Raw genomic sequence first — 23,886 nt, forward strand, 5'->3', positions numbered from 1 at the left:
GGGGCAACATTTTACATGAAGCATAAAGCAGCTAGCTATTCCGGTGAAAAATGAGCAGCGCTAGACACAGCTTAATCTGAAGTGTCACTGTGATTGTGGGGATTAGCCACTAAAACCACTGCCAGTGCCAGCTAATGAGAACTAAGTAGTCTGTTCTCAAATAGAGTAGAAGTACAGCCACTAGAGTATCATCTGCAAACTTTAACAAATGACGTATACACTGCCAGGAAGAACCACAGTTGAAATTCCGCCCACATGTAAGGTACGGATCATATGATTTTCGGAGCCACAACTATGACCTCAGAGCAAACAGCTGTAACAGATCACACAGATCTGGTTATGGACATTATGTCCTGTGCTACGAGATGCACCTCAGAGGATTACGCCACAGAGCCTTCCAGTAAACATGCCAGTCAGGAGCCTAAATAGTCTGTTGTATCCATTTATTTCAGCATTAGGGGACTCTGATGGCATACCACACAAATAACAGGCTATTTTCAAGCATTTGATTAACGCAGAGCTCTCCGCATGTAATCGAATCCAGCTGGAATTCTCATGACACCCTTTCCAAAAAGTGATCCACATTGAGAGGGGGATAAAGTATAGGGGGGGAGGTAACAGTCATGGAACATGACACCCAGGTTTGGCTTTTCCTCTCTGTGTGGCTGGCTATACAACACTATTGGCTGGAAGCCCACTGGTGTTGTTCTCGCCCATAAACAACAAATCTACTTATATAGATCTACGGGACATGTAGGAAGTAACATCTGGCTCCAAATCCCTCATAGTCTTCAACAAGATCTTGTCCTAAAGGGCAGTAATTTGTGTAAACAAAGTGTATTTTTAGAAACCTGTATTTGCGCAGAACATTAAAATATGTCATCTTTTATCGTTACGATTTTCCATTTGCACTTAAAATTACTTAAACAGTTCTGTCTGTCTTCAAGTGTGTTTATCAAGTGTGTTAAAGCAACATCCCCCCCTTTCGCAAAACCAAGAACAACTTTTAAAAGAATGTTTTTTTATGATTGATTTACCAATGAAAAAGATTTTTGAAAAAAGGCAAACATTCATAATCCAAAATTTAGACAGCTGTCAACACATAGCCCTGTGAAGGTTAAACGGATGGTCGACAAATATTAGCATCTCTACGTCAAGCCAAATTCCAAGTTTAGAAGGACAGAGGGGGGCCAAGAAGGTAGTAAACTGAGATTGAGACTGATACACAGACAGAGACAGATAAAATTGGACACAGACTAAGACACCACCCGACTCATCTTCATGCAATGGAGATATGTTTGAAGATATGAAGATATGTTTTTTTTCTCAGCAAGACAAACAATGTTGTTGAAAAATGACATTTATCTACATGTAAAGAAGTGTAGGTAACACATTGCGGGTGAAAACACTCTTACAAAAGAATATCAACATACTCCTGCAGTAAATAAGATTTAAAAAGGTCATGACAAATCACAAAAACACAATTATCTGAAAATATTAACTCTAATAATACCCAAATGGTCTTGAGATCCATGTTGACTCTATAGATCCATCTGTCATTTAGGACCAGCAGGGTCCATTTAAAGAACTGTGTTGCCAAGCTATATATATAGCTATATAAATGTAACTTAACTTGCATGTTTATAATACTTGAGTTGACGATGTACCTAAATAACCCAGGTGAGTGATAGATGATAGAAAGGATAGATCATTTCTGCATGTTCAGTTTACAAAGTTGTATCATGTGATTCTTCACAACTCTAAACTTTATCAAAGACCCCACCGACTTTTATTCTGTAAAGAAAACCTACAGAGATTTATTCTCTACATATATTTATATCTTTAATCATATATTTTATGTTCCAGCAAAGAAAGTAATAGTAATTAATAAATGATAAAATATATATATATTTTTTTTTTGGGTAAACTATCCCTACAAGTGTCTGCTAGTGGATGGCAAAAGTAAAATCAATATCTTAAAATAGAGGAAACAATTTTTTTTTTTAGAATAGCAATAAACATACAGACAAACACCCAAACAATTACTATCAAGTAATAATACATTTATTTTTGTTTATACATACTCTCTTAGAAGAAAAGGTTCTATATAGAACCTTAAAAGGTTCTATCAGTGCTCCATATTTGGAACCCCTAAAAGGTTCTATACACTCTTAAAAAAAGGGTTCCACTGGGTTCTATATAGAACCCTGGGGTTCCATACTTGGCCAATAGAACCTTTTACCCAAAAAAATGGTTCTATATAGAACCATTTTGGAGTTCCATATATGAAGCGGGGGATGGAACCATTTCTGGTTCTAAATAGAACCATTTCTTCTAAGAGTGTATTGAGAGAAAGAGAAAGAGAGAGAGAGAATATAGTCTGTCAGCTCTACAATACAGGGAATCTGGGAATGCCAGATATCTACGCCACCCAACCAGCTGTAGACTGGCTCAGAAAACCCTCCTCGACTCTCTGATTTCATGTAACCATACTGAGCTTCATGTCAGAGGGCAAAGGATGCCCCGAAATTCCCAAAATATACCCTGACAGAAAAAGCACCATTGCATGTAATGTTTTAGCTTTGGAATGTACTAGGTAAAGACATGTTCTTTACCCAATACATTGTCCAACAATCCATCAGACCACTGAATTTTTCTCTCAACACCTTTCTTAGCTCGCTCATCTACTGCTCCAGTGGAATGTGTTCAAATTAGAGCAGCTTGCATGAACCCTCATAGCAGTTTGGATGGTAATTGTATCTGCCCATTCTGGCAACCAACTCTTAGTGAGCACAAAAGATCACGATGAGCCAGTTAGCCATTCTGCTGAAGGGGAGGCAGCAATAGCAGGAGTTCCTAATATAACAGACTGACCTGTCCTGGATCCTTTTTCGGCACAGAGAATGTGGGGGTAGAAACAGCCTCAGGCCCCCAGAGTCAAACTCAACTCCAAGGCTCCAATAGGTGTCCTGTGTCTGCCTGTATGGAGCCTGGCATTTTGTTGGGTAAACACTTTGCATGTTATTCCCCATGTATTTTCCAAGTTATGCTCACCAAGACTGCATTTCATCAAAATCAAAGTAAAAACAGTAATATTGTGAAACATTATTACAATTTATAATGACAGTTTTTCTTTTTTAATATATTTTAAAATGTAATTATTCCTGTGCAAATCTGAATTTCAGAGTCACATGATACTTCAGAAACCATTCTTATATGCTGATTTACTCATAAAAACATTTATTATTATCATCAACGTTTAAAAAAAATGGCCGTAATGCTTCATATCTTTGTGAAATAGGCTATTACTTTTTTAGGTTTCTTTGATGAACAGAGAGTTTGAGAAATATTTTGTAATGTAAAATTCTTTACGGTCACTTAATCAATTTAATGCATCCTTGCTAAATAAAAGTATTAATTTCCTAATTAAATAAATCAAAAGTATTAATTTCCTAATTAAATAAAATCAGTATTCCAAAAGTCAAGAACTAAAATGAGTAATTTTCAAGTAACTTATAAATAAGACTTACTTTCTTATGTGGAATTTTTCTCTGGGAATGACATGAGGGTGAGTAAACAACAGACTTTTCATTTTTGGGAATAGCTCTCTCATAAAAGCAAGATCTATGAACACAAATTTGAGCCAAACAAAATGTCTATTGTAATTGGTTCTTATAACAGTCAACTGAGAGGGTTTTGTGACGTGTATCACAACTCAAACCTAAAGCTTCTGAAGCCAGACTAAACAACTAGGCATTTTCATTCAAGATGAAGGTGTAGATAGAAGTGAGTGGCAAAATAAGGAAATTACAGCTCAAAAAGAGAGAATGACGACTGTGTAGTGTGTGGAGGTGTAGTGTTTTATCAGTTTCTTTGTCGTGCTCAGAACTCACTGGAGCAAAAGGATGTGACACCCGCATACACAACGACACCCCAGCTAATAATAACCGCTGCATTTGAGGAGAAGTTTCAGTCAGACTGCCACCTCAACTTTCTGTGTGAATACAAATTCTTCAAGGAAGTTCACAAATTTAAATTCTGTTATTTACTCATTCTATTATGTTCCAAACCACTTTATTCCTTCTATGAACACAATGATGTTTTCAATGATGAACAAAATGATGATTTTTTTTTTAACACATTTTGGAGCTTGATGACAGCAGCTGCTCATTCAAGTATAGTTTGCTAAGCTTCTCATTTTGTGTTCAATGTAAGAAAGACAATCATACAAGTTTGGAATGACATGAGGGCTTGTAAAAGAACTAAGTTGTCTGATAATGTGGCATTCAGAACGACATGAATTTTACCATTTGTAAAAACACATATACTGACTCAGAAGCCATTTTCTAGTGGTTCTCTGGAATGTGGAATGGAAAATGCAACACTTGTCCAAGGTAAAACTAGATTTGGGCAGAACATGGCAGGTGTTCAGAGACTCCTTTGAATGCCCTCACTAGTCTACATCTGTTTGCTACAATTCCTGTTACATTAAACAAAACAAAAATACCAAGATTGCAGGTGGTCCAAAGACATACAGTATATAGTGAAATGTTCTTAATATATACTGTTTAAAAGTTTGGGGTCAGTAAGATTGAGAATTAACACTTTTATCGAGGATGAGTTAACACTGATCACAAGTGACAGTAATGTTACAAAAGATTTATATTATTTCAGAAACCAAATGCTGTTCTTTTGAACTCTCTATTAATCACTAAAAATCATGAAAAATAAAATGTGCTTCTTTTAACTGTTTTCAATATTGATAATAATAATAGAGTCATGTTTCTAGAGCACCAAAGCAGCACATTAGAATGATTTCTGAAGGATCATGTGACACTGAAGCCTGGAGTAATGACTCAGCTTTGCCAAAACAGTAATAAAATATATTTTAAAATGTAATAATAATGATGATCATATTTCTCAATATTTCAGTTCTACTGTGTACTATAATTTTAAAATAATCTTACCGATCCCACAATTTTAACGATAGTGTAAATGATGACAATAAGTGGCAAATTAGCGAGGAAAACTATTTTTCTAAACAAACACAATCATAACCTATGTTGGCTGACATGGGTCAACCTCAATATAATAAAGGGTATGATTAGCAGACAGACCTCATTTCTCATGTAATATTGTTCATAGTAGCAGCAGGCTTAACTGAACTATAAGTGCCTGGAAAAATAAACAAAAGTGACATTTTGTGATGAGTGACCTGACCATTCATAATTTAAAGAAAAGAGAACAAATGAATGGACTGTTTGAGGTTCTATTATAAGATGGCACGTTTTACACATATGACATATGCCTAATTCTTCCTAAAGAAACCAACTGATCCGTGACATAAGGGAACCCTTTCCTTTATTTACAGTCTCGTTTACACAGCTGATTCTGGCCTTACAATTAAATGGTATTGTAAATGAGAATATGTGGGACATTATTGAAGTGAGGAAAGGGACAAGTGATGATTCGCTATAGCACAAGTCAAAGAACGTGTTCACCTATACAGTGTACACTCATTCTAAATAACAGGAACCTTTCCAATGAGGTAGACCCATGGGCAAACTACCAATAAAAGTGACAGCGGTGATAAAACGCAGCATGCAGTTTATCAAAGGGACAGCGGATAGTACTCTACTTAATGCCTTTTCCTAAGCTACTGGATTCATCAGCATCAGCAGTCCATCACCACATACACAGTAAGCAGACCTGTCTGTCTCCTTCAGGTCAGACATTGAATACTGGAAGATGAACTTAAGACTTTAAAAGCAAAGTAGGTCTACAGAGCTGATAAAAGGTAAAAACTAAAATAAAACCAACAGTCCTGCAATTCCGTGCATCTTAAAAAGAGATTACAAGCTCTTAGAAAGAGAGTGAGAGGGGAGGATGAGTTACACTGACTCATAAAAGTGCTTAAAAACCTTAGGAATGTGTTGGATACACGAGTTCTGCTCATGATGTAAGAGAAACTTTCTTTACCAGACGGTCACTAAAAAAGCACTATTGGAAAAGGTTAGTACATGACCCTGACAATGACAATCAAGATGAAGCTGAAAAGAAGTGTCAAAGCAAAAAGAACAATGTACTTGCATACCTTCGTATAGTAACAAAACAGATGATTAACCTATGCAAAGCAACTCTCATTTAGCATAATCTGAACAACCATGTCAATGAAAATTCATGAAAAAGAAAGATACTCATCTTTGTATGGCATCTCCTTTCATAAGGTTTTTTTTCTCTTCAGTTTTTAAAATGCCAACAGAATATGACAAAGAATAAAAGTACAAAAGTAGCATGATGTTGGGACACATTGTACCACTATGGTGTAAGGTGTCAGAATGGGAACATACCAATAAATAGCTTATAATAGAATGCTCAGCTATATTAACATAAAAAACCCTCATGAAATAGATAATATACAATATTTTTTTTGTTTCAGCCATAAAAAAACCTTCAAAGTATAAAATTACAAAATATAACAACAGTATTGAACAATCTGTTGTAAGCCAACGTGCCAAACTAATGCTAGAGAAGACATATTTGTGTAATCAAAACCTGAGATAACCTTTGTGACAACTTGCCCTGGGTCTCACTTATTATGATCTCAAAACCAATAAACATATGTTTGTTAAACTTACTGAAGTGAACCTAAGCAATTCGGCAAATAACAGTGAATTAGATAAAAAGTAGAGTGAGTAATGTAGTGAAAGCCAAACAATACATCTTTAAAGAACAATGGCGAATCCACAAGTATACATTTGCAAACGTCTGAGGGGGTGTTTAAATGTGATGACACAGAGGGGTGTGGCGTCAGCATGGGCTGCATGTGTCTGGACCTTCTACAGTGGTCTGGACAACCACAAAATTATTTTATCCCAATTCTGCTAAGGCTGGATTGGTGTAGGCTAGTTAAGAGCGTTTAAATGTCTAAACATTGTCAGAGTATTTACATTTGCGGGTAGGGTTAGTAAGTAACGCGGATTGAGAGAGAAGCTGGAAATAATAGGCTACTTTTGAATTATTATGCTTGTTATGATATAACCAGTGTAAATTAATTATTCTAAAGAAGGTATATTCTGCCCTAATAAATCAGGTAAAATAGGCTATAAAATTCTACTTAAAAACGACCATCATTTTTAATCTGAAATTAACTAATAAACTTTTATCAAACACATGATGATGTGCTGAATATGACGGTAACGTTGGGTATATAGTTGCAATCCACAAAAGTTAAGCATTACATATTTAGAAAAAAACATGCAAGCCTCGCCAAGTTTTAAAAAAATGTATTTCTTATATGACAGCCGTTTAGATTCATCCATGGTCTCTCCGTCTCGTGAAAGCGCGAGCTAACATTTGCCTCAATGCAAATATCATTCATCATCAGTCTTCCCATTAAAGAGACAAACGTTACTTTAAGTAACCTAGTTAAACTTACCAATTACAATGCAGATACCCACAATGTTCCCATCGATTAATGTGCGCATGAATTAATTCTCCTCATTAGCAACTGGTGAAGCATGTGTATCATGTCAGATGAGATAAGGACTCTAAGCACGTCTCTTTCCCGCACACACTGCTTATTTCCACGCACCTCCAAATCCCAATCCATTCAACACAGCATGTGAGAACAGTCTTGCCGTATTAATAGGCTACATAACGCACAACGATCGCGGATCTTTCTGTGCACAATCTTCCAAACACTGAAATCTGAGCACACTGGGTCTTACCGGTGAGTTTGTTTACCGCAGTTTCATTGCAAGCTCTCAGCCGCTCGGTGCAGAGTAAACTACGGTCTTGTCCTGCCTCTTTGGAGTAAATCCCTTTTCGATCTACGGAATTTACCGAGCCCAGCCGAAGGGGGAATAGAGGAAATGCGTCATGTGGACCTGAATTAAGGGGAATGTAGTCATGATTGATTTGTAGTCGGCCTTCTTCTGCGCTTTAGTAGGCTATTACTAAATTAGTAGCCTATTACATAATAATATTTTATATATATATATATATATATATATATATATATATATATATATATATATACCATTAGGCCTGTATATATAACAAGACTGGCAACTTTAGCCATCATAGGCTGAAAACTATGATACTATTTAACCATATGCAATGCACAAATAAACAAACTCTGAACTAATAAATATAAAGTATTCTACTATGAATCACTTGCCACATTTAACAATGTGAAAAGGATCTTTGCATTTGAGGCAGGACATTTCACATTAAGTAATCCATACATTTTTAAGAAAATAAATATTATTATTGACAAAAATGTATCCAAAAATAGTGCTGTCTCAAAATTCCATAGGAAATGAATACAGCTCAATTTGACCTATGGTCAAGAAAATGACATTGATTTTCTTGAAAGCACATTTTTTAGAAGAATTCATGGAATATCAAAAAAATAAAATGTTTTCACTGATTACATTTTTAATAAATAAATCAAATAAATCATCAGGGCAATTTGACCCCCTTTTTAAATCCCATACAATTACAAATTTCCAGCATCACAGAGAAAAAAATTCTCCTCTTCACTGTATTAGGCCTACTCTCTGTTTTAGATGTACAGTTGTAAATAATCTGGTCAGTTTTAGGGGATATAACCTGAAGCAGTCATGGATTGTGTGGTCAGGCACCTGGAATGTGTTACAGAAGTGTTGACCCAAAAAAGCTCAAACAGGGGTGAGCCCACAGCAACATTCCACACATTCTATGGAGAACACCTATCCTGCTCTAAAAACTCAAAATTCACCCTTTTGAGCACCCTATATCACCCTCTATCATGAAATATGTGGCTTTCAAAACCATACTGACAACCTTGTAGGAATTTCTGCTGATCCTTATCCCTATAAAATGTACTTTGAATCACAGACCATTAGACCACATTAGTTTGTGTCTCCAGAGCCTAAATGCTTCTCTCTTTGGATCAAAGTGTCGTATTACAGCATGGTCCTGTCAGGGTTTTTGTTTTTCTTATGATGTTACCATGCTGTCAGGCTGTGCATTAAGCTTTGTGGTCTTTTGAAATGATGACTATTATGAATTTAACACAGGAAATAATTCAATTTCTCAATAATGAAAAAAATATTTAGGCACAGATGCCTGGTTTAGATTTAGAGAACAGCTATTTGATCAATGTTTTGCAGGAAACAGGTACAGGCCTACATCTATGACGTCACCTTCCTGAACTTGGAACAACTTTAATATGAGTAATAAATTGGTTAGGCAGTAAATTAAAAAAAAACATACATTATATTTGTAAAATGATGATGTGATTTTAAGACAACTTTAATTAATTCTCCAGTTATTAAGAATTGTACTCAAATGACTGTTCAACCCTATTGTAACTAGTTATTCTCTTACTTTTTGGCATCGATATTTTAGATTAAATTTTTTTTACAAATTTGTGTCTTTTTTTCAAATGTGCGTTTTTATTTTCAAACTTACATCCATTCACCCATAGATGGGGCTGTTGCTCTCATCATTTTCTTGAATAAGGAAGCACCAACTGTTATTTCCATTACAATGAACCTGGGGGCTGGAAGATTCATTTTATTGAAGGTGTGGAAGGAAGGTGTGGATTCATTTTATTGACAGTGTGGATGTGTTATTTGTCATTCAAAGCCAAAGGGGGGATGGGGGAGCTAAACAAAACACAAACAAAACAGTGGAGCAAAAAAGAACAGGCACAGAGACATTACATATAGCTAAACATTATAACATTATTCGTCATCAGGTAAAATTGTAACGTACATTTGACTTTATTACCTGAGAATGAAATACTTTTGCTAATACAGTGGGGAGAACAAGTATATGACTGCCTATTTTGCAGGTTTTCACACTTACAAATATTGTAGAAGTCTGTATTTTTTATCATTGGTACTCTTCAACTGTGAGTGACGGAATCGAAATCAAAAATCCAGAAAATCACATTGTATGATTTAAGTAATTCATTTGCATTTTATTGCATTACTTAAGTATTTGATACATCAGAAAAGCAGACTTCACACTGCAGCCCACTCTTCCATACAGACCTTCTTCTCCAGATCCTTCAGGTTTCGGGGCTGTCGCTGACTTTCAGCTCCCTCCAAAGATTTTCTATTGGGTTCAGGTCTGGAGACTGGCTATAGGCCACTCCAGGACCATGAGATGCTTCTTACAGAGCCACTCATTAGTTGCCCTGGCTGTGTGTTTCGGGTCATTGTCGTGCTGGAAGACCCAGCCACGACCCATCTTCAATGCTCTTACTAAAGAGGTTGTTGGGCAAGATTTCAGGATACACGGCCCCATCCATCCTCCCCTCAATACGGTGCAGTCGTCCTGTCCCCTTTGCAGAAAAGCATCCCCAAAGAATGATGTTTCCACCTCCATGCTTCACGGTTGGGATGGTGTTTTTGGGGTTGTACTCATCCTTCTTCCTCCAACGAGTGGAGTTTCAAAAAGCTCTATTTTTGTCTCATCAGATTACATGAACTTGGATCATCCAGATGGTCATTAGCAAACTTCAGATGGGCCTGGACATGGTAATTCTTACTGGTTGGTAGGTGATCAAATACTTACAGTATGTCATGCAATAAAATGCAAATGAATTACTTAAAAATCATACAATGTGATTTTCTGGATTTTTGCTATTTTTTAATTTGTTAATTGGATGAATAATTATTAAGGTCTGTGCCTAAAATATATTTTGTCATTGAACATCTGCATGCATGCAATATGGATACCAAGTCGGAAGTCTTGTTTGCAGACAACAGCAGCTTACAGTGTATCTTTCAGTATCTGCTTTTGAGGTTTCAGTATCAGGTTTGAGATCCTAGACAACATGTTTAGGTTTAAAAGATTCAGCACAAAGACAAAAAAGCCTCTATGTGCGCAAACATCATAAGATCAACTTGCAACCAGACTCCCAGAGGACCACGTGGACCAATCTGTCTGAAGAGCCTGGAAACTTCCCAAAGGAAAACCACAGCCAGGGGACAAAGGGGAGTTTGATGGATATGTGAGGTGGGAAAATGCCACCAGTCACAGTCAGGCCGCCACCCCTCCATCTTTATTTCAGCTAACAAATTAACTATGCGCAGGCTATATCAAAGTATTTCCTATTAATTCATATTAATTCAGTCAGCAAATGAAAATAGTTAATGATTAATACATAGCCTATTTTCATATTTCAGAATATATTTACATTTAGGTAAATTGAATAATATGATTATCCCACGGAGACAAATTAAAGTAAACTTAAACTGTATATCTTGCGAATCTTTAGGCGTCTCTCATTTGTGAACATTAGCCACTAGTACACTTTCACTTTGCAAACAATGTTCTACAATCAACTAGCCGGCCTGTTTATAATGTAATCACGAGACCCTATGTGCAGACAGTGTGAATGGATCACCGAATGAGTCGATATTGGTCTAAACGCCTGTCACACAAGGAGGGAAGTATCCTTACCAAATGCGTATTGTGGGATTTTAGCGTGTTGCCTGCGAGTGTCACTGTCATTCTCGACTCACCATGGTGTTTGAGTCTTTAGTCAGTGATCTCTTGAATAGGTTTATTGGAGATTATGTGGAAAACCTGGACAAGTCGCAGCTTAAGATTGGCATATGGGGAGGTAAGCGTACATTCGTCAAACAGCTCGTCGACAACAAACGCACGTCTGTTCCTCTGGTTTGTTTTCTGTTGCAAAACGTCGTATTCCGATATATAGTGCAAGCTAGTGTACATTTGCTGCAGTGACCATTAGTGTCATTAATGTTTGATTGGTTTCTGTTCTGTAAGATTGGCAGTCAGTCAATTTGTTTGGACAGAGCCGATGAAAACAGCCATTATTTATACGGTTTACTTATTTATAGAGTTTACGCCCTGTTATGAGATGTGTATCTTAGTTATAAACATTATTCAAGCCTGTAAATTTCACATTATGTATACACACAATTGTCTTATAGATAAGACAAAAAATGGTGCACTTTCATAAATAACAATAAGTTTTAACGTAGATAATTTCCCTAAACACTTTTGTTCTTTTCATTTTGAAGGGACTGCTTTACATATTGGAAAAGTTAAATTCCAAATGTATTTGGAAAAATATTTAGCACTAGGTTTCACTACAGACAGATAAACATCAATGCTCTATGACCCGAATCACTAATGGTACCAGTTTAGAGTTTTAGCATGTAAACTTTTGTACATTATGTGCACAATTTACTGTACAATTGGTTGTATATCTTAAAACAAATAAAAAATAATAATGACCTAATTTAAATTTTTACCCAAATTTTCAAATATTCCAGCAGTGGTTCAAGTGTAACATTTGCTATATTTAATCAAATCAATGTGTAATAATTGTTCAAATTGTTCATCTATTATTCTCATTACCACTGATGAAAACATGACCCTCAATTCACATAAAATTCCCATCTGTGCTTAATCTTTCTTTTTGCGGACAATGTATTGTTATTGTACTGTGGGTTTTGTGCAAATATGTGTGTTTGTTCAGTTTAGTTAATCTTTTAGCATATGCTTTGAATTGAATGGAGTCATATATCAAACTTCTGTCATTCTGCTCTGTCATTATAGTCACGTTACTGGATGTGTCACTGCTGGAACGACTCCAACTAGATTCTTTCAGTTAAATGTAAATCTTCTATTAAAAAAAAAAAAAACTGCCGCTATTTAAATATTTAGATTTAACATTTTGGTGTAACATTTAATATTTAGATTTAACTATTTAAAATATCTCAAAGTTGACAAATATATATGTAAATGTAATAAAGTGACCGTCAAAAATTTATCAACATAGTTTGAAGCTCAATGTGAAAAAATGTTGCTGTTATTTTCAGCATGAGCCGCTTTACAAACGGCACCACATAATTATCTGCCGCAGTTTTTGAGTGCAAAAAATTCAACCAACAACCGAAGCATAGAACCAAGTCCTCGCCCCATCATTTTTTACTTTTCCGATAAATCCGTTAGAATCTGATTTACGACTACCTATGGAATAGTAAGTATATCTGTTGTTACTTTCATTTTATTGCAAGTTTAAAATTGTCAGCTGTTGTTAAAATAAAAGAAGGAGAGGAGGAAACTGTTTTACTATATTAAACAGTCAGCTTTCATAGGTGAGAGAGACTCCGCAGGGATTTAGACGGTCCTTGGCCAGATCAGGATGGGTGCCCAGCCCTGTTATTTTGTCAGCATGCCGTTTGACAAGGTGGCATCTTTATCTCAGCATAAGATAGGCTGCTCTGGTTGACATTTAATTCTTTTCTCTTATGAAAAATCCAATTATCGTCAATGTCAAAAGTGGCCAATCATATCTGGATTCTTTTGTTTATGTGTTTCGTGGTAGTATTTCTTATCTTTGACACTGGCAGAATGACAAGGTTGTTCCATTCCATAAAAGCCAAATTGCAGTGTTAAAAATGTAACACAGACCACATAATACAAATACAGTCTGCAAATACACATGCCATTGAGTACCTAAATATATAAAATGGACAATAAGTAATTTTTTCTTTTCTTTATTTTTTTTAGGAAATGTGGTGTTGGAAAATCTGAGGGTGAAAGAAAATGCTTTGGTAAGTTTGACCTCATTCACAAAGTTTAATTACTTTTTAGATATAATTTTAATGTAGATTTATATGTTATTTATTAACAGTGTCATGTCTCAAAACTTAAAGGACATAGTCAAACACATGAAAGAACCATATTTATCTTGATAAGAGAGAGAATGTTTGTGTATGTAACACTGTGGTCTCCTCTTAAAGGGATACTCCATCCAAAAATGAAAATTCTGTCATTATTTACTCACCCTCAAGTTGTTGCAAACCTGTATGAGTTTCTTTCTTCTGCTGAACACAAAGGAAGATATTTTGAAGAACGATTAGAACCAAACAGTTGTTTGGCACCATTGACTTCCATAGTAGAAAAAAACAATACTATGGAAGTCAATGGTGCCAAAGTTCCAATGGTCCTTCAAAATATCTTCCATTGTGTTCAGCAGAAGAAAGAAACTCATACAGGTTTGCAACAACTTGAGGGTGAGTAAATGACATAATTTTCATTTTTGGGTGGAGTGTCCCTTTAAGCGGCTGTGGCTTCTGCTGAATCAAGAGTGTTAACACAATGAGATTTGCGAGTGTGAAATAGCAAATCAGTTGCTATTTGCTACCAGATGCTATTTGCTACTGATATTATAATAACTAGAGTTTTTATATGTAAATGTGCAAAAAATGGTGTTTTAATATTGTTTGCTTGAAATATGTATTCAAACCCATTTGCTCATTTTATCTTTGTTCTTTAGAGCGAGTTTGATGTCCCTTTTAAAGTGAAGGCTGGTCAGATTGGTGAGTATCCAACTTTCTCTTTATCAGGGAAATTGTGCTGTAGCATGAGTTTCGTTATGAAGTGTCAAATTTGAACTTTCTAATATTCTGCATTGTGTGTTGATAGCCTGTTATCAAGGAGATTGAAGTAGAAAAAAAAGTTTCAGGGTTTGGTGTGATGAATTGCACTTCCCATATTGTGCTACTCAAGACTGAACTTTGCAATAAAAGTTGATTTTTATTTCACTACATGGTGTTGTATCACACTCAAAATGTAATAAAGACAGAGCAGCTATAAAGCTCGAAGGTTCTGTTCTGTTGTAATATGAATTTGAATATTTGTGGTCTGCTTTACAGTTTCACTCAGCAAACATTGCAGCACAGATGCCTTGCCAATAAGAAGGAGCTTGTTAAAAACAGTTATCAGTTATCACATGATCCATTCCTGTCAGATGACTCTAAACTTCTGCTGGACAGTGTGCCTTCATGTCAAGTTTCAAAGAGTAGATGTTCCTCTTTTAAGTTATTTCAACTTACACACCCAGTAATACATGCACGCACACACACACACACACACACACACACACACACACACACACACACTTTTTAAGTAAGTTATGGTCATGTTTAAGTGTTGATGTTTAAGGATGTGGCCTTGATGTTTTTTTTTTTTTTTAATTTATTTATTTTATTTTTTTATCAGTCACCTGTAAGTATTGGATTGGAAAACAAAAGAGAGATGTAAAGAGTAATTGGTTAACAAGTATGACATGCTAGTCTGAGAATTTCTGTAAAATTCCCTGCACATTTACTACATTTAAGAAAAGCTTAAACTGCTTTGGTTCTCCAGTGATAAAAAGTGTATTCTGCTTATTATGTGTCCTTGATCAAAAGGTTTCTATTCATATGTCACCCAATAATCCAACAACTGACATGTTTACATTTTTCTAGAAGGAATAATGTTGTTCCCCAATGTTCAACTGCTCTTGTTTCTGAACAAAACTTATCTTCTAATTATTTTTAACTGACTCTGAGTCTGTCTAATAGCCATGTTTATATTGTTAATGTGTGTCTTAAAGCCCGTTTACACCTAGTCACTTCACGTCACGTGTTTTTACTGATAGGATAGCTGATCTGATTTGTTCAAATTGCTCTATTTACACTTGGCCACATAAATGTGTCTCTGCAAAACTGATCTTCGATCCCCACGCTATATGCAAAAGGAACCGATACAGTATGAGTTGCTATTTTTATTTATCATCAGCTAATTTCAAGTTCAAAGACTGCAATAGGAGAAAGAGCGGCATCGTCACTGGTACTTTTAAAGAAGATGAATGTGTTTTTGAGTCTGTGACGCCTTACTTACACTTTCATTTGTGTCAGTTTGCTGAAGAGATACTTAGCTACTCATCTGCGGCGATGCGTTTTGAAGTAGCCCTTGTCATATCTGACTAACATGTCATATAGCCTATGTCCACTTGTCCAGTTTTGTTTGGAATGCGTCTCAAACCACATTATCCTGAGTCCTAATTCTCTCTTGAAAGCGTTTCAGAGGGGATTTACTCCTGGTCTTTTCATTATCTGATAGCTAGGTGACAAGGTGTGAACAGGCCCTTACTTTTTAAATGAGACATTGAATTGAAAATGTCTGCTCTTTAGGTAAACTGACTCTGAAGATCCCTTGGAAAAACCTTTACAATGAAGCAGTGGTGGCCACATTAGATGGATTATACCTTCTGGTGGTTCCTGGTGCAAGTAAGTGCTTATAGTTTTTGTTTTACTTAAAATGTTCTTTATGCAACACATCTGTTAAAGTGGAAGTTTAAATGTTTTATGTATCTGGCCCGAATATGCTGTTTATTTCATGGCACTTTACTGCAGTCATTTGTCTGCATAATTCTTTCATTTCTTGTTATAACATCTCCTCTTAAGAATAATTGCATGATTTATTTAGTTTCCTGCCTTTTAACAGAGGGTGTATACAGTTACTGAATTCGGAACCTCATAGTATAATGCTCTTACTACTTTTACAATATCTTTCTATGACAGAAGTAGAAGTAGTAAGCTAGTTTATGGTCCTGAATTCACCATACACTACTTTTCACTGCGCAAAGAGAAAGAAACTTTTAATTATTAGTGAAGATTGCATTAATGAAAACTAGACACAAGACACAAAATACTGTATACTTATGCTTTTGATATTTGTAATGAAATAATTTGGGGTGTTATGCATTGACAATAAACAATACCTAAAAACTCAGTAACTCTTGGACCATTTGATTATCTAAGACTCATTTAAAAAACTGAGGATGTTCTTTTTATGCCTAGTAAAGCTGCAGTTACAAACATACTGAATGACTGAATTTCATTGATACAGTATATAACTTCTATTTCTATTGGGCTGCTTCATGTGACATTGTCTTTTACATGTTACAGCTGAGTCTAAGTTATTTTCCTCACCTCACAATGGTAAGCCAGGTGTAGAAGGTGGGTATCAGGGTGGTGGTTTGGGACCCGGACTGATAAGCTGCTCTTGTGTGCATCTGACTCTTTGATTATTATGGCAAACTTTATTTTTTTTACCTGCGGTTACAATGTCTAATCATACAAATACAGGTGTTTGTTTTGGTGAGCCTTTGATAGCATGTATTTTTCCCATATTATTCCCTATTTTTCTTTTGTGCTCTGCTTTATCTTATAAACCGATCATTTGTGTATAAATCATGTAAGTAAAATGCAGTAATCAAAATAATTTTTATAGCATGAATGTCTGTCTCTGGGAATGAAGACAGTCAAGTTCTAAATGCCAATCAAAGTTTTTTTTAAATTTTTTTTTAAAGATATACAAAAACTTTTCTCTTTGGGAGCGTATGTTTAAGCTACATACTCTAAACAACATTGTGGAAAGATGTGCTGCGAAATTTGATTGCTTCAGAATGAGATAATAAAATGAATACACTATCTCTCTAATGGACTGAATTGCCTCAGGAACTCCTCAAACCCTTTTGGTCTCTCTAGAACAAAAACAAGCAATAGCAATTTTTTTATCTGCCATTTTCTAGGGCTACTTTGCAAACCTTACTTTGTCTCTGTCATTACTCTAATGAAGAAGGATAAACAGTGCCAGCACGTACAAGCTTTTTGTTTCTCATCGATTCATTTAAAACCAGTCTTTCCTGATAGCGCTTTTGGACTGATTGCCAAAGCAAAGAATAGAGCCACAATGAAAATCTTAAGTCTGCTTGAATGAGCAGCATTGGACTTCAGTTACTTATTAGCCACAGTGTAAAGAGAGAGGTGGTCATTGTAAATTACTTTTCTGTTATTACATGATTGACCGCTCACAGTGTGTGAATCTATACTTGTTTTTTTTTCCATGTGTACATCTGTGCGTATCTGAAGACAATGTTTGGTGGCAGTTTTAAAAACTATTTAGTAATAAATGAAAGACTTCTGAGGTGTGAATGATATTAATGTTGTCTGTGATGTTCTTTTTCTAACTGTGTGTGTTGTGTGTTGAAGCGATTAAGTATGATGCAGTTAAAGAAGAGCGTTACCTTCAGGAGGCCAAACAGAAGGAGCTTCAGCGCATTGAGGAGACCCTTCAGCTGGTCGCTCGCAGAGGTGAGAAACCCCATGTCTGTTTGTTTACACCGGATGTAATCATTTCTTGAAATTGTCAATTCTTGCTAGCTCTCTCCTTGCTAGTCTCTGTGCAATTTATACACTAGTGTTGGATGTATAACTTTATTAACGGATGTTCATCATGTTCATCAATTCATTTGTCCCCATCCATCCATTCATGGTCTTCAGTCTTGTTCAACTTCATATATTCATTCATTCATTCATTCATTCATTCATTCATTTAAGGTTGCTTTTCGCTTTTGGTTGTTTTGAGGATTGTATATCATTAATATCTAGCACTAACTTAAAGTGATTGTAGTAGTATATGGAAAACCTTTAAGATTGCTTTCTCTTTAAGATGTAGAGGGAGTTGTGTGTATGTAACATTATCAAAGCTGTGCAAAAAAATGGGTTGTCTATTTATTGAAAAAAAAAAAAAGAACAGTTATTAATTATTCTGAAATGTGTCTTAAACTGAAATGTGTCTTTTTCTGGTACTGCCTAACCAGCACCCTGGTATATCAGATATCCAAATAAATATTTATCAATCTTTCATATTGAACATTAAAATGTCTAAATAAAAGTATTTACGCTGCCGTTCAAAAGTTTGGGGTCAATAAGATTTTATTTTTTATTTTTTTCAAAGAAATGAATACTCTGCATAAAAACGGAAGCCTTTTCTTCGCTGTCGTGACATATTTGTGAGTGAAACGGCTTCTCCAATGATAAAAAGTGTAGGGCAGGACTTGATTTTGTCCTTTGGGAATATGGGAATAGGTTGGATCTTTGTGATTTGCTATTGGAGTATTTGAGTGACAGGTTGTCCCGCCCTCGTCATCAGAGCAGAGAAGATGCTGCTAGAGGGAGGAGAAGTTATTTTGATTAAAGAATATGAGGCCACTTGTTTTTAAAAAAACAAACAAAAAAAAACAAAACAATGATGTGCATACTGCACAGATAAACTATTTATAATAATTGCAGGAAAAAAATAATGGTGATTTCATGGTGACATGGTGTTTTAAAATGTCATCTTGCTGTCACGGTAATAAATTATATTTTAAAATACAGTATATTAAAATAGAAAACAATTCTTTTACATAGTTATAATATTTTACAATATAAATGTTTTACTGTATTTTGACCAAATAAATGCAGCCTTTGTGATATAAGAGAGTTTTGAAGTTAGGTTTTGATAGTGTATTTTAAGGTTTTGTGTTTTTTTTTTATATAGATTAATAATATTGTCCATTTATCTGTGAGTGGCCACAGTATGACAGAATATCAATAGCTTTTCAATATCGGTGCATCCCTACATTCATTGAATCACATCAACCCTTCAATCGATTCACTCCAAACATCTATCCAGCCCACCCCTACATTCATTCATGTACCAATCCGTCCATCTGTCCGTCTGTACATTCAGATCTCTATCCTTAACAGCTTTGTGTGTTTGCTTTGTGCTGCATCTGATGGACCTCAGGCTCTCAGGGTGGAGAGTTTGTGTTTGATCTGGAGAATTATGTGTATAAGAATCCACCACGGGGTACGTACAGACCCATTCTTATAGCAGGCCAATTAGACACCCGTCTTCTAGTCAAAGAGACATACTTTTTTAGAGTGTTTCCTGAGGGTGTACATGTGTGGATATTTTTTTTCCTTCTGACTGCTTGGTGTGCTTTTGTGTATTTTTATGTAAGTGTGTGTTTATTGAAAGGGTAAGTGTTTAATACTGCACTATGATTCTTTTCTACCTCACCTACTTTTCTCTCTCCCCCAATGCTGCGCTCTAAGAAAAAGGACGTAAGCTTAAAAAGCATAAAAAACCCTTTAGGAGATCTAAAAAGTATGAACATAAAGCAGGTGGGTGGCCCGTAGTGACTGTGATCGACTCATCGTGGCAAATATGAGCAAATTTGTTGAATTAAATATGTTTACATAAGTGTTGGATCAAGACAATAGAATGGCAAATAGAATGTGGTTAAGATTAACCCTTCATTCACGTTTACTGAATTATTTTTTTTAATTTCAGAGAAGCCTCAGGAGGAAAAGAAAGACACGTTCACTGAGAAACTGGCTACACAAGTTATCAAAAACCTCCAGGTCAAAATCACAAGCATTCACATCAGATATGAGGATGATGTAAGTGTTGACTCCAAATATGTCTTCAGTTATGTGCAGTTTTGACTGCAGATTAACACAATTAAAAGCCACAAGTTTGGTGAACTTATATGACGGCATTTTCTCATTGTGCTTCAGGTGTCAGATCCACAAAAACCTCTTTCTATGGGCCTGACTCTTTCAGAACTCAGTCTACAGGTGCTCTGTCAAAATACTTTCATATACTGTAAATGTCACAAAGTGAAGCAGGATCAATTACAATTCATTCTTATTTGCACACTCTGGTCTTGAAGTATCAGTTTTTCTCTCTTATAGACAGCAGATGAGAACTGGAAGACTTGTATTCTAAATGAAGCAGCCAAGATCATCTATAAAGTAAGCCAACAGTATACATGTCTTATATTCCATTATAATAAGATTTCACACGACAACAACTGTCTTATGTGTGTGTCTGTGTGTATTCTCTACATAAGCTGGGCCGTCTGGAGTGTTTTTGTGCCTATTGGAACGTGAACAGCCAAATATTCTACAGAGGCTCCTGGGAAGAGATAGTGGTAATGTGCCTTTCATATTTCATAATTCTCTGGTGGTGTTTATATAGGTTTTTCATAGTATTGATCTAGTATTGAAGACTGCTATGTTGTCGTCAGGCATTGTAAATGGTACATCATATTGAACAGTTTAAAATCTGATCTGATCTATCAGATTAAATGCAAATCTAAAATCTGCCATCAGTTTCCCTCACGTTGTTCCAAACTGATAAGACTTTCATTAATCTTCAAAACACAAATGAAGATTATTTTTAATGAAACATGAAAGATTTCTGTCCCTCCATTGAAAGTTCAAAGACCCTTCAAAAAGAAATCTTTTTAATAAATATATTGGTTTAATCCAAGTCTTATGATGATAAACAGATTTCATTTAGGTTTTTATTTGGATATAAACATTGATTAATGCACATACATTGAGCACATTAAATATGATAAATGGAAGCTCAAATGTTCTTTTTTGATGCATGATAATCAATGAGATTTGATCTTGTTCATGTCAAGCAAGCATCTGCACAGTTTCCCAAAACCAATTATGTTTATTCTCGCGCATCAAGAAAATAGTTACTCTTCCTTTTACCACATTTGATGTTATTGACGTACATGTGCTGATTAATATTTATATGTGAGTAAAAACCTGCATTAAATCTGTTCATCATATAAAGTGAGTGTGTCTCTTCAGAAAACTTTGATTAAACCACTAGATTCATATGAATTGTTTACAACATCTTTATGAACTTTGAACTTTGAAGCAGTGCATGGAGTTTCAATTGAGGGACAAAAATATTTTGGGTTTCATTAAAAGAAATCTTCATTTGAGCTTTGAAGATCAACAAAAGTGGAATGACTTGAGGGTGAGTTTAGTCTACTAAACACAGGCAGGAAGCATGAATTGCATTCATGTGTTTTAAAAAGCTTGCCATTTATATTGATTAGCAGTTACATTGTAAAACTGGGGCTGTACTGTAATTATTATAAAAGAAGGATAATAAGAGTTGTTAAGACACATAATAAAATATCAAATACATTTGAACTTTTATTATTTAATAGCGTGATGAGTATTTATTTATGATCATAGCAGGAAGAAAAACTGTCGATTGTAGTTTATCATGATTGTCGATACTTTGATCATTGATGTTGACATCAACTCAGCAGCTAAAAGCTCTTACGGTTAGATTGTGAGTCAGTCTGAAGAGCTGGAGGCATCGTTTGATTCATATCTTATCAAGGCTTGTGACTTCTAAGGAAATGCAGTGATGGTTGAATTCGCTTGGACCCTAGCACTTTTTAATCTTTTAATCTCTCCTTCTCACACACACTTTTAATCTCTCTCTTATATCTCTTATTCTTTCTTAGTCTCTTAGAGAGGCAAAAGCTGTATTATAGTATTTGTATAGTATATCTCAGTGATCTTTGTAATCAGCTTAACACAGACTGCCTCAAACAGATAACAGTATAACTAACTCTAGCATGCACATGCTCTTTGTGTAACTGTCCTGGCCTGAATCTGCTGTCCAACTGCTTTAAAAACCCCTACTACATAAAATATAATCTAAACTTTGGTAATGTTTTTGCTGTTTATATGTATTTACAGTACTGTGTCCCTGGTCTACCTTTTGTCTGCTTATCGCAAAAGAGTCTGCTTTGAGGTTTTCAGCTCTGATTGCTTTAAATAACCTCTTAATAAATACATTTACCAATATGTTGGCAGTTGGTGTATTTATAGTTTAATAATATATATATATATATATATATATATATATATATATATATATATATATATATATACACACACACACACACACACACATACACATAGATATACATACTATATATACTTATATGTAATAATAATATATATACATTTTATATATATATATATATATATATATATATACTGTATATATATATATATATATATATATATATAATGTATGTGTCTTAAAATATGCATGAAACTGGCTTCAAAACCTTGTTGATTTTCTCTAGTTAACTAAGCAAAATGGTGTTTATCAATCATGACAGTGCTTTCTAATGGTGTGTTTGAGGGTGTGGTTTGTATATTCAGTGTGGGGGATGCTATGCTCACTGGTAAAGAGGATATACTCAGTTAGTAAGAGGCCTAAGTACACACTAAAATAATGTGCTGCACAAAAAATGTTTTGATAATGATTTTAGCTGTCAATCTTATTGTGTGAGGATGGCTTTTTCAGGCTTAAAGAATAGATATAATTATTTTCCCCCCTGCAACATACATGTGTATGCAGACTAAAGGTCTCAGACAGAATGTCCTCTAGAAATAGATTCTGCAAGTTTCTTAGTTTTATTCTTCAATTTACATCAGGGGTGCCCAATCCTGCTCCTGGCGATCGACTGTCCTGCACAGTTCATCTCCAACCCTAATCAAACACACCTGAATGTGATCCTAAAGACCTTAATTGGCTACTTCAGGTGTGTTTGATTAGGGTTTGAGATGAACTGTGCCGGACAGTCGATCGCCAGGAGCAGGATTGGGCACCCCTGATTTACATGTACAATATATCAAAAAATCACTTAATGTTGTTTTTTTGTGTTTGCAGGACAAGCTGAAAGCAGGAATCAGCTCAAAACACGAGGAACTGAAAGACTACCAATACAGTATGTATTATCGGTAACACTACAAAAAGGTTTCAATAGTTAACATTAGTTTACTACTTTAGATAACATGAACAAAGAATGAACAATACTTCTATAGAGTTTTTTAATCATAGTACATTTCAACATTTAATGCAATATTAAAGTCAAAAGTTGTATTTATTAACATTAGTTAATGCACTGTGAACAAACAATGAAGAAAGACTATATATATTTTTAACTAACATTAACAAAGATCAATAAATACTGAATCAAATGTATTGCTTATTATTAGTTAATGTTAGTTACATTACAATAAAGTCTAACTTGTTAACATTAGTTAAAGTGTTACCGTATTATCTTATCCACCGAAAGTTCATGGCAAATGTATTAATATCTGGCCGTGAGCTGTTTAGTTTAGCTTTGCAAGTATGTTTTGGTGTTGTGCTCAACTTAAGTGGTGTTGAAAGAATATAAATATTAGACATGAAAAGGCAAAAAAGAACAACATGGATGTTGAAAGCCTTATAAAAAGTAAATAGTAAATAATAATTCATATGGATATATCATGTTTTGCTGTTGCAAATCTTTTTTTTCTGGGTGTGTGTGTTACCTGCCACGGTTTCTTTTTGATTTTCTATTTA

At 35.0% G+C, this 23,886-nt stretch overlaps 2 protein-coding genes across 7 annotated transcripts in view; one reads left to right on the plus strand and one right to left on the minus strand.

Moving 5' to 3' along the window:
* Window positions 1-7,823, minus strand: part of tln2a (talin 2a) — a 51,500-nt gene extending 43,677 nt beyond the window's left edge. Inside the window, exon 1 of the mRNA XM_039662867.2 lies at window positions 7,731-7,823. The gene's annotated coding sequence lies outside the window, so the exon portion shown is untranslated. The remainder of the gene's footprint in view (window positions 1-7,730) is intronic.
* A 3,579-nt stretch (window positions 7,824-11,402) lies between these two features.
* Window positions 11,403-23,886, plus strand: part of vps13c (vacuolar protein sorting 13 homolog C) — a 48,631-nt gene continuing 36,147 nt past the window's right edge. For 2 of the 6 annotated variants that reach the window (XM_089129577.1, XM_089129578.1), the window contains exons 1-12: window positions 11,403-11,626; window positions 13,549-13,592; window positions 14,318-14,360; window positions 15,999-16,094; window positions 17,862-17,963; window positions 19,444-19,506; window positions 19,755-19,823; window positions 19,993-20,102; window positions 20,220-20,279; window positions 20,397-20,456; window positions 20,555-20,635; window positions 23,209-23,266. In XM_089129577.1, the coding sequence (XP_088985703.1) occupies window positions 11,527-11,626; window positions 13,549-13,592; window positions 14,318-14,360; window positions 15,999-16,094; window positions 17,862-17,963; window positions 19,444-19,506; window positions 19,755-19,823; window positions 19,993-20,102; window positions 20,220-20,279; window positions 20,397-20,456; window positions 20,555-20,635; window positions 23,209-23,266 (886 nt within the window). In that variant the 5' untranslated portion in view covers window positions 11,403-11,526. Of the gene's footprint in view, window positions 11,627-13,548; window positions 13,593-14,317; window positions 14,361-15,998; window positions 16,095-16,775; window positions 16,809-17,861; window positions 17,964-19,443; window positions 19,507-19,754; window positions 19,824-19,992; window positions 20,103-20,219; window positions 20,280-20,396; window positions 20,457-20,554; window positions 20,636-23,208; window positions 23,267-23,886 lie in introns of all 6 variants that reach the window. The other 4 variants (XM_089129580.1, XM_039662906.2, XM_089129576.1 and 1 more) reach the window with 3 other exon arrangements.

Source organism: Pimephales promelas, chromosome 1, assembly GCF_988280905.1.
Source record: "Pimephales promelas chromosome 1, fPimPro1.hap1.1, whole genome shotgun sequence".
In the NCBI taxonomy this organism is placed as follows: Eukaryota; Metazoa; Chordata; class Actinopteri; order Cypriniformes; family Leuciscidae; genus Pimephales; species Pimephales promelas.